Consider the following 11,645-nt stretch of genomic DNA (forward strand, 5'->3'; position numbering starts at 1 on the left):
CAAAAAAAAAAAAAAAAAAAAAGAAAGCAGGATAAATGCTGTGATATGGTTGAAAGGGAATTTGGGGATTTCTGGGAGCAAATAGTGACCAATAGGATACTACACTAACACTGTCTTCCTCAGGTGAATGATCCAAAAGAGTGGCTGCAAGTGGACTTCCAGAAGACAATGAAAGTCACAGGAATAACCACCCAGGGAGTAAAATCTCTCCTTACCAGCATGTATGTGAAGGAGTTTCTCATCTCCAGCAGTCAAGATGGTCATCACTGGACTCTCTTTTTTCAGAATGGCAAAGTAAAGGTATGATGGTCTCATAGAAAAGACAAAAAACCTCTCCTAAACCTTGACATTTAGAAACATAACAAGGTTGTGACCAAACTTTTGGAGCAAAATTTATATGACCAAACTTTTGGAGCAAAATTTACTAGGTACCTATGGTAACAGGGCACCGTAAAAGGAATTCTGAGCCGGGCATGGTGGCTCACGCCTATAATCCCAGCACTTTGGGAGGTGGAGATGAGAGGATTGCCTGAGCCCGGGGGTTCAACACCAGCCTAGGCAACATGGCGAGACTTCATCTCTACAATAAATCAAAAAACTAGCCAGGTGTGATAGGGCAAACCTGTAGTTCCAGCTGCTTGGAAGGCTGAGGCAGAAGGATTGCCTACGCCCATCAGGTCAAGGCTGTGGTAGCTGTGAGCATGCCACTGCACTCCAGCCTGGGAGTGAGACTCCAAATAAAAAATAATAATTCCAGCCTGTAATCCCGCGCCTTTGGGAGGCTGAGGTGAGTGGATTGCCTGAGCCCGCGGGTTCGAGACCCACCTGGGCAACTTGGCGAGACCTCATCTCTACAATAAATCAAAAAATTAGCCGGGCGTGGTAGCGCGCGCCTGTAATTCCAGCTACTCAGAAGACTGAGGCGGAAGGATCACCAGAGCCCAGCAGGCGAGGCTGCGGTGGCCGGGAGCGACCACTGCACTCCAGTCTGGGTGACAGAGTGAGACTCCAACTCAAAAAAAAAATAATAATAATAATTCTGAGTGAATATAGTGACTTTAGGAGAATGATAAAGCCATTGCCTTACTAGACTCTGGTGTGACCATGTGCTCTTTGAGGTATAGTCAGGCCATGCTTCCTGGTTTTGGCCCCCTCCCCTACCTTGGGGAGGTGAGTCTCCTCTTTCTCTCTGTCTCTAATTTACTTTCTAAATAAACTATATTTTCTAATCTAAAAAAAAAAAAAAAGAAACAAGGGTACCTGCATGTTGGTGTTTATATACCTAACCCTTAATTGTACCCCACATCCTCATAATAACTAAATTTTTAAAAAAGCAATTAGAAGCCCGGCTCGGTCCAGTAAAGTTGACACATAAAATTTACCATCAGCAGTCCACCCCTTGTCAATGTGGCATCCATGCGCATCTCCTCAAACTCTAAACGAAGACAAAAACAAGGTTATAATTCCACCTAACACGATACTGCAAAACTATGTACAACCAAAGATGCACGAACCCATTTCATAAACAGGAGGTCAAGTCCTAGAGTGGTGTATGCTCTTCTCCTTGATATGTCATAACATAAATACATACACACACATCCAAAATATCGAAGGAGTACTCACAACAATTAGAGTGGTCACATGGTCATAGCTGGTATTTATAGCTACCTTCTTCCACTACCTCTCAGCAAGCACTTCGGTTGCTCCTTTACATGGTGAGGTGAGCCAAACCTTCATTTCTGAAGGGTTTGGACCACTAGGAGTTCTTCTCTGGATCGGGCTGTTGTAGTTTCCCACTGACTTTAATCACAGGGCTTGGTAATACTAAGAGACTCTTCCTTACCTCCATTTGGAGTAGTGGTTCAAATTTCCCTTGGGTGTTTTTTTTTTTTTTTTTTTGAGCTGGTGTCTCACTCCATCACCCAGACTGGAGTGCAGTGGCCGCTCCCGGCCACCACAGCCTTGCCTGCTGGGCTCCAGCGATCCTTCCTCCTCAGCCTTTCGAGTAGCTGGAACTACAGGCGCGCGCTACCACACCCGGTTACTTTTTTGATTTATTGTAGAGATGAGGTCTCAAACCCGCGGGCTCAGGCAATCCACTCACCTCAGCTTCCCAAAGTGCGGGATTACAGGCTGAGCCACTGAGCCCGGCTCCCCTTGGATTTTAATATCAATCCCCTGCCCAGTAGAGTAACTCCCTTCTTTTCCTGTTGATTCAAAGGAATGAGGAGCCCAAAGTAGCTGGGCAATAGCTCTAACTTCCAGTTCGATGAAATCTTTGTTGTGTCTTCTTGTAGGAGCATGTTTCACCCCAGGGAATGGTACTATACTGGGGACTCAGTGTTTGTCTCTATTGATGACATTTTGGACACTCAGCAGTGCCAATGCCATGCTAGATGCAACAAGTTATCTTTCACCGAACAGTGAAATGCTCTGAAGAGTGTCTAACTCAATAAGCATTTAGTACAAGTCCCAGAAAGTTTAAAAGTGACCATGTGTGATGTTTTCAGATTTATGTCATAGTCTCCCCCATAATATGGAATCTTTCAAAATCGCTCATCCATTCAGTGATATTTATTGATCTCATAGATGAGCCAGGTGTGGCTCCAGGTACAGAGAAGCAGAGGGTAACGACAGATAAGGCCCTGAATTCAAGGTCTTTATACTTAGGAAAGAGAAAAAGAAGGCAGAAGGGAGTCAATGCAAAAGTAAAATAAACAAGACAGCAAACATGCTGCTTTGAGGGGTCAATTCTCTCATACGTCATATTCTCCAGCCAAACAAACCATTATACGGTTCTACTTTGGTCAAAACTATACACATAATCTTTTCTGTTTTATTATACCTGTATTTTTAGAGTTCAACATTTGTTAGAATGTTGGCCTCAGCCGGGCTTGGTGGCTCAGCCTATCATCCCGCGCCTTTGGGAGGCTGAGGTGAGTGGATTGCCTGAGCCCGTGGGTTCGAGACCCGCCTGGGCAGCGAGACCTCATCTCTACAATAAATCAAAAAATCAGCCGGGCGTGGTAGCACGCGCCTGTCATTCCGGCTCCTCGGAAGGCTGAGGCGGAAGGATCGCCGGAGCCCGGCAGGTCGAGGCTGCGGTGGCCGGGAGCGGCCACTGCACTCCAGTCTGGGCGACGGAGTGAGACTCCAACTCACAAAAATAAAAAGAATGTTGGCGTCATCTCACCTACTTCTTCAAAAAATGGACAAGGAATTGCTCCTGGGTTGTGTATAATCATCCTATACCTGGATTTTGGCTATGCTGCACCTCGTCCCCCTATCCCCTCCCCGGACATAAACCCAGGTGCATCCCAGTGACTGATATGTGACTTCCAAAAAGAACATTCCTGACTTGGCACTCGACTACTATTTCTGGGCTCACACAGTCTTCATGGAATTTCCTAAAGGAGCATTTCTCCACGAGAAAGAAGTCGGTGTCATTCGCAAAACTATAGACTTAACCATTGTCTCCCTTCTGGATTTCGGCTATTAAAAGAGTCATATCAAGCTAATCCCATGATTTGATTCCTGAAGAACTTTGGAAATGATGCTGCAGCATCTGGCAAGACAGCCATTCATCCTCCTTCCTGTCTTTAGGACACATTTTTTTATCCATGGTAAATATTTTCTCCAATTTGATTGTGTCACATTGATACATAAAGGTTTATTGTTAGGGCTACTAAAAAAGAGAGAGAGAGAGAGATCTTGACGTGCTCCACAATACTGGATCCCTAGAAATTTCCCAGAGGCAGGAAGGCCCCGAATTTGTGTCAGATTTATTTCCCACCCTCTGACAAGTCTCAAGTAGTTGCTACTTTACTCTCACAAGGTCCAGATCAGCATATCAGCAATGTAATGGACCGCTGTGATGCCTTGTGGGAAAGAAAGGTGGTCAAGGTCCCTTGAATTAAATGATGACATAGGGCTGTAGAGTTGATATAGCCCTGAGGTAGGACAGCGAAGCTGTATTGCAGGCCTTGTCAGCGGAAAGCATATTGCTTCTGGTAGGCTTTCTTGACATGTATGGAGAAAGCAAGCATTTTTTAGATCAATAGCTGTATATCAGGTACCAGAAGATGTGTTAATTTCTTCAAGCAATGTAATTACATCTGGTCCAGCAGCTGCGATTAGAGTCACCACTTGTTTAAGCTTGTGATAATTTACTGTCGTTCTCTAAGATCTATGTCTTCTGCACAGGCCAAATGGAAGAGATGGGGATGTGATGGGAATAACTACCTTCACCCCTTTGAAAGTACCATATATTTCAAGTTCTCAGTGGGGGCACTCATCTCTGCAACACCTCCAGGAATGTAACACTACTTTTGGTTTAATCTTTTCCTAGGTAGAGGTAGTTCTAATGTCTTCCACATGGCCTTTCCCTCCATAATAGCTCTCACTTCACAGGTCAGGAAACCAATGTGGGAATTCTTCCAGCTGCTGAGGGTATCTATGCCAATTATCCATTCCAGGATTGGGGAAATAACTACAGGACGGCATCACAGATCCTCTGCACCCACTTTGTGATAGACCTGAACTAAAACTCCACCTGACTGGGGACCCACAGGGACATTTTGGGTCTCCTAAAATCAGTGTCAGTTCAGAGCCAGTGTCCATTAGTCCCTGAAAAGTCTGATTATTTCCTTTTCCCTAAGGCACAGATACTGGGTAAAAGGTCATAGGTTCCTTTGGGAAAGGCTGTACAAAAGATTAACAGTATAATTTTGGGGAAATGTATTGGGGTCCTTCCTTTAAGGAACCAGTCTCCCCTTATTCAAAGGGTTTTTTTAAACTGGCTTAATTCTGAAAATTGATTGAAAGTCCATGACTTTCTGTGACTCAGGTTAGACATGTCTTCATATAACTTAGAACTTCTCTGCTCATGCATATGAAATCATCTATTTCCCTTCTAGGAACACAGTGATTCACTAGCCTACACCATAATTCAGCACCTTGCCTTTGGCAGTTATGTGCTGCCATTTGGCTTCTGTCACCTCAGGATCCAATTACTCCCATTGCATTTAGGTTTTTCAGTTCAGTGACTGCAGTTCACCCTGTGAGGTCTGGGGGTCTGGTGTCAAAGAAGAGCAATCACAAAGCTCTTCGAGGATGCGGGGGCTCCACTCACAAATATATTTCTTACAGTTGTGATGAAAAGTGTGTCTTCTGGACCCTCCCAGGGTGGGTGAGTAGATCTTAAGTGACAATTCCACTCTAACATTCCAATCTCCCTAAGCCTCTAAATATTTCTCTACGTTAATCCAAGACAGTTCCAGCATTTTCAACTCACTCACTGTGAACCGATCTCTGGTCCATATTCAGCCAAACAAACAAACAAACCATTAGAGCCCTTTCTAACTCCCTGAGCTACAATATTAAATGCAGAATCTCTGCTTGGTAAGCCGGTATCAATAAATTTAGCCTGACACAACTTTATGTTCCTTCCACTATTATTCCACATCCTTAGTATCCACTCCCACACATGTTCCCGGGATTTCTGCTTGTATAAATGAGAAAACTCAACTCAAGTAGTTGTTTTGGAGTGTTGTATACCTCCTCATGAGTCACACTTTGAACCTGACCTTTACTGGCCTGCTGGGACTTGAGGTATAGTCATAGATCTCATAAGAAATAGGGATTGTGGGGTGGGTCCTGAGGAGAATAAGTATTGTCTTGCATGGAAACTGCCTCAGGGTAGGTCATTAGTTTCCTCAGGCAATGAGAGTTAATCTCCTTAAATGGGGGTGGAGAGGCTGCTTCCACTGAAAGTGGAAAAGCGTCTTTCACTGAAGATGGCAAATTTTCTTCCACCGGCAAAGAATACTCGTCAGAACTCAGGGGCTCAATGTCTCCAGCTTTATCTTTCCCCATGTCCGTAACAACTCTCAGGATCCCCTTGCTTTCCAGTCAATGCCCTCAGTTTGATGGTAGAAATCCAACAGTAGACAAGGCTGGGAGTTCAAGTTGTATTGTAGTTCAGCCATTCTGGGCTTGCTTTCGGCAAAGATCAAGGTCTTCTTCAGGGCACACGTAGAAACTTTCAGGTAATCTGTGCAGCTCTTAAGCGGGAAATTCAAATCCCTAAGCTCATCTTTTTCTTTCCTCACTTTGTCTAGCAACATTAGGAGCAGCCAGCCAATCTCATTATATTCATTAGCTTGACAAACATGAGCTTTGCTTCCTTTTTATTTTAAGTTGGAGTCTTACTCTGTCACCCAGGCTGGAGGGCAGTGGCACACTCCCGGCCACCACAGCCTCGACCTGCTGGGCTCAGGCGATCCTTCCACCTCAGCCTTCCAAGTAGCTGGAACACAGGTACGTGCTACCAGGCCCAGCTAATTTTTTGATTTATTGTAGAGATGAGGTCTCGCCATGTTGCCCAGGCTGGTCTTGAACCCATGGGCTCAGGCAGTCCTCTCACCTTGGCCTCCCAAAGTACTGGGATCATAGGCGTGAGCCACCACGCCCGGCCAGAGTTTTGCTTCTTATAAGTGGTTGATTAATAAGAGTATCCAGTGGAAATATTTCGCATATCTCTATCACCAGATCATGGTATGGACTATTTTTACTACTGGAAATAGAGTCATTAGTGTCTTTAAATTTAATCAGATTACAGAACCAATTCCAGAAATCCAAGAACCAATTCAGAAAACTTATTCTTAAAATGTTCCTCCACAACCACTCTCAGTATGAAAATCTGTATTAGTCATGGTTCTCCAGAAAAGCAGAACCAACAGGAGATATGCACACACACACACACACACACACACTTATTATGAGGAATTAGCTCATGAGCTTTTAAGATCTGACAAGTTCTAAGATCTGTGAAATGAGTTGGTGACCTGGAGTTCCAGGAGAGCTGATGGTGTATTTCTAGTCCAAGTCTGAAGACCAAAACCAGGAGAACTGATAGTGTAGTTCCAGTTCAAAAACCAGGAGGCTGAAGACTCAGGAAGAGCTAAAAGGTTTTAATTTTAGCCCAAAGGAACTAAAGAAGTCCCTGTTCGAAGGTAGTCAGGTAGAAAGGATTCTCTCTTATTAAGTACAAAGTCAGCCTTTTCATTATATTCAGGCCTTCAACTGATTGGATAAGGTCCACCTGCATTAGGGAGGGCAATCTTGCTTGAATCAGTCTACCAAAACAAATGTTATGCTCACCAAAAAACACTCTCACAGACACACACAAAATTTGACCAAATATGTGGGCATCCCGTGGCCCAGTCAAGCTGACACATAAAAGTAACCATCATGATGAAGTACCTAGGATAGTCAAATTCATAGAGACATAAAGTAGAAGAGAGCTTACCAGAGGCTTGGGTGGGGGAAGGAATGGAGAGGATTTTGTTGTTGTTGTTGGTTGTTTCTGTTTGGAGTGATGAAAAAGGAGAACTAAGTGTGAGACTTCCGGACTAAGTTATAAACCCCAGAAGGAAGTTAAAAGGGTTGAATCCAAGTGGTATCGTCTGGCACTTGGAAGAACTATTATTAAACCCACTCTAGAATAAAGCATCTCCAGTTTAGGCCTCCAGGAGTCCCCCATATTAAAATTATAAGATCATAGACACAGATCAGCCAACATGCAAGACAAGAGAACTTGAGTACAAGTGAGCAGAAAAGATCAATGCAGATTAACAATTTGAAGGACATCAGATATTGACGTTATCAAATACAGAAGATAATTATGTATAAAATCTTTAAAGCAATGAAATATGGAAACAAAAATGAAAAAAGTTATCCAGAATTAGGCAGCTAAAAAAATTGCAGGATACAAAATCGACATGAAAACTTGGTTGTGTTTCTATACACTAAAAAATGAAAAATTTTTAAAAATTAGGAAAGCAATTATATTTACAATTACATCAAAGAGAATAAAGTACTTAGGAATAAATTTAGCCTAAGAGGTACAAGCTTACACACTGAAAACTAAAAAACCCTGTTAAAAAAAATTAAAGAACTAAATAAATGGAAAGATATCCTGAGTTCATGGATTGGAAGATAATATTATTAAGATGAGAATGTTACCCAAAACAATTTGGAGATTCAAAGTATTCTCTATGAGAATACCAATAACTTTTTTTTTGGTAGAAATAGAAAAACCTATCCTAAAATTTAAATGAAATCTCAAGGGACCCTGAATAGAAAAAGAAGAACAATATTGGGGGAGTTATATTTTCAAATTTCAAAACTTGCTACAGAGCTACAGAAATAAAAACAATGAGATACTGACATAAATACAGTCATATAGATTAATGGACTAGAATTGAGAATCTAGAAATAAGCCTGTACATCTATGCTCAAGTGATTTTCAATAAGGATGCCAAAACCATTCAGTGGAAAAAGAGTAGTCTCTTCAACAAATGGTACTGGGACAACTGGATATCTACATGTAAAAAGAATGAAGTTGGAGCCTTCCCATCTACAAAAATTAACTCTAAATGTATCAAATACAAGCACTAAAACCAAAACACATAGGGGTAAGTTGTCATGCTATTGGATTTGGCAGTGGTTTCTTAGGTGTAACACTGCAATTACAAGCAATAACTACAAAAATAGATATGTTCAACTTCTTTAAAATTAAAAGTTATACCGGGCTCGGTGGCTCAGCCTGTAATCCCACGCTTTGGGAGGCTGAGGTGAGTGGATTGCCTGAGCCCGCGGGTTCGAGACCGGCCTGGGCAACGTGGTGAGACCTCATCTCTACAATAAATCAAAAATTAGCCGGGTGTGGTAGCGTGTGCCTGTAATTCCGGCTACTCGGAAGGCTGAGGCAGAAGGATCGCCGAAGCCCAGTGGGTCGAGGCTGCGGTGGCCAGGAGCGGCCACTGCACTCCAATCTAGGTGACAGAGTGAGACTCCAACTCAAAAAAGAAAAAAGTTATCATATATCAAAGAATACTATCAAGAAAGTAAAAAGATGACCCACAGGAGCAAAAAGTTGTGAATCATATATCTGATAAAGGGTCCAGCACCTAGCATATAAAAAGAAGTTTTACAACTTAATAACAGAAAGACAACCAAATTTAACAATGGATAAAGGATTTCAATAGAAATGTCTCCAAAGAAAATATACAAGTGGCTAACAAGCGCATGAAAAGATATTGAGCATTATTGGTTATTGGGGAAGTACACATCGAAATCATGATGAGATTCTATTTCACACCTATTAGGATGGCTGTAATTTTTTCTTTTTTGAGTTGGAGTCTCACTCTGTGGCCCAGACTGGAGTGCAGTGGCTGCTCCCGGCCACCGTTGCCTCGCCTACTGGGCTCCGGCGATCCTTCCGCCTCAGCCTTCCAAGTAGCCAGAATTACAGGCACGCGCTACCACGCCCGGCTGATTTTTTGATTGTAGAGATGAGGTCTCGCTGCCCAGGTGGGTCTCAAACCCGCGGGCTCAGGCAATCCACTCACCTCAGCCTCCCAAAGGCGCGGGATTACAGGCTGAGCCACCGAGCCTGGCTTGTAATTTTTTAAAAACAGAAAATACCAAGTGGGAAAATAACAAGTGTTAGCAGGAATATAAAGAAATCGGAACCTGAACTCATGATGGGAATGTAAAATGGGGCCGCCACTGTAGAAAACATTTTGGGAGTTGCTCAATGAGGTGAACATAGAATTTACGTATGTACCCAGCAATTCCACTCCTGGGCACATACCCCCAAAGAACTGAAAACAGGCATGCTAACAAAAATTCACATGTGAATGCTTTTAGCAGCACTGTTCACAATAACAAACAGGTGGAAACAATTCCAATGTTCATCAACTGATGATAAACAAAGTGTGGTATAATCATACATGGAATATTATTTCATAAAAAATAGAAGTACTAATGCATGCTGCAACATGGATCAACCTTGACAGCATTAAGTTAAGCGAAAGTCAGACACAAAAGGCCACATAGTGTATGATTCAACTTGTATGAAATACCCAGAATAGCAAGTTCATAGAGACAGAAAACAGATTAGTGGTTGCCAGATGCTGGCAGAAGGGGTGAATGGGGAGTGGTTTCGTAATGGGAATGGGATTTTCTTTTAGGGTAACAGAAATATTTTGGAACTAGATAGAGATGATGGCTACACAACATTGTAAATGTACTAAATGTCACTGAATTTTATACTTTAAAATTGTTAAAATGAGCCAGGTGCGGTGGCTCACGCCTGTAATTCCAACACTTTGGGAAATGGAGGCAAGAGAACTGCCTGAGCCCAGGGATTCGAGACCAGCCTGGGTAACTTGACGAGACCTCGTCTCTACAATAAATTTTTAAAAATTAGGTGGGTATGGTGGCGCACGCATGTAGTCCCAGCTACTTGGGAGGCTGAGGTAGAAGGACCACCTGAGTCTAGCAGGTCAAGGTTGTGGTGGCCGTGAGCGTACCACCTCACCTGTAGCCTGGGTGACAGTGAGACTGCAACTCAAAAAAAAATTGTTAAAATGATACATTTTAGGCCGGGCATGGTGGCTCAAGCCTATAATCCCAGCACTTTGGACGGCTGACGTAAGAGGGTTGCCTGAGCCTGTGGGTTCAAGACCAGCCTGAGCAACTTGGCAAGACCTCATGTCTACACTAAATCAAAAAATTAGCTGGGCATGGTGGCACATCTGTACTTCTGGCTACTTGGAAGGCTGAGGTGAAAGGATTGCCTGAGTCCAGCAGGTCGAGGCTGCTGTGACTGTGAGTGTGCCACTGCACTCCAGCCTGGGCAATGGAGTGAGACTCCAACTCAAAAATAAATAAATGAAAATAAGATAAAATAAAATGATAAATTTTATATTATGTGCATTTTGCCACAATAAAAAAGTCAGAATAGCCGGGCTCGGTGGCTCAGCCTGTAATCCCGCACCTTTGGGAGGCTGAGGTGAGTGGATTGCCTGAGCCCGCGGGTTCGAGACCCGCCTGGGCAACTTGGTGAGACCTCATCTCTACAATAAAAAATCAAAAAATCAGCCGGGCGTGGCAGCACATGCCTGTAATTCCGGCTCCTCGGAAGGCTGAGGCGGAAGGATCGCCGGAGCCCAGCAGGTCGAAGCTGCGGTGGCCGGGAGTGGCCACTGCACTCCAGTCTGGGCGACAGAGTGAGACTCCAATGCACAAAAAAAAAGTCAGAAGACACATACATTAACATGGTAACAAACCAAGAGCTGATTTCTAAACAATAGCAAAAAGTCAAAACAAATAATGAACGATAACTTCACAATACTAAAAGGAAAAATATGAACCCTTCCCCCCAAAAGAAAACCTAATGAAAATTTCTTTCATGTATTAAAGCAAAAACTAATAAATTTTCTGACCTACATAAGTAATTTTACTATTAAGACGTATTAAAGAATAATTCTAAAATATCTAAAGTAGTCAAATTCTCAGAAATAGATAGTAGAATGGGGGGGACTGGCGAGACGGGGGAATGAGGAATTGTTTGATGAGTATAGAATTTCAGTTTTGCAAGATGAAAAAATACCGGAGATCTGTTGCACAACAATGCAAATATACATATGTGAATAAGTATATTTATGTGAATAATGTGAACATGTAATGTGAATTACTTAACTGTATACTAAAAAATTGATAAGATTTTTTATTTTATTTTATTTTATTTTTATTTATTTATTTATTTTTGAGTTGGAGTCTCACTCTGTCACCCA

At 42.6% G+C, this 11,645-nt stretch overlaps 1 protein-coding gene across 1 annotated transcript in view; it reads left to right on the plus strand.

Moving 5' to 3' along the window:
* LOC103250918 (coagulation factor VIII-like) overlaps nt 1-11,645 on the plus strand; it is a 24,041-nt gene that overhangs the window by 6,877 nt on the left and 5,519 nt on the right. Inside the window, exon 4 of the mRNA XM_008049495.2 lies at nt 124-300. Within this exon, the coding sequence (XP_008047686.1) occupies nt 124-300 (177 nt within the window). The remainder of the gene's footprint in view (nt 1-123; nt 301-11,645) is intronic.

Source organism: Carlito syrichta, unplaced genomic scaffold (genome assembly GCF_000164805.1).
Source record: "Carlito syrichta isolate Samal-C Ts95f unplaced genomic scaffold, Tarsius_syrichta-2.0.1 Scaffold135690, whole genome shotgun sequence".
NCBI lineage: Eukaryota > Metazoa > Chordata > Mammalia > Primates > Tarsiidae > Carlito > Carlito syrichta.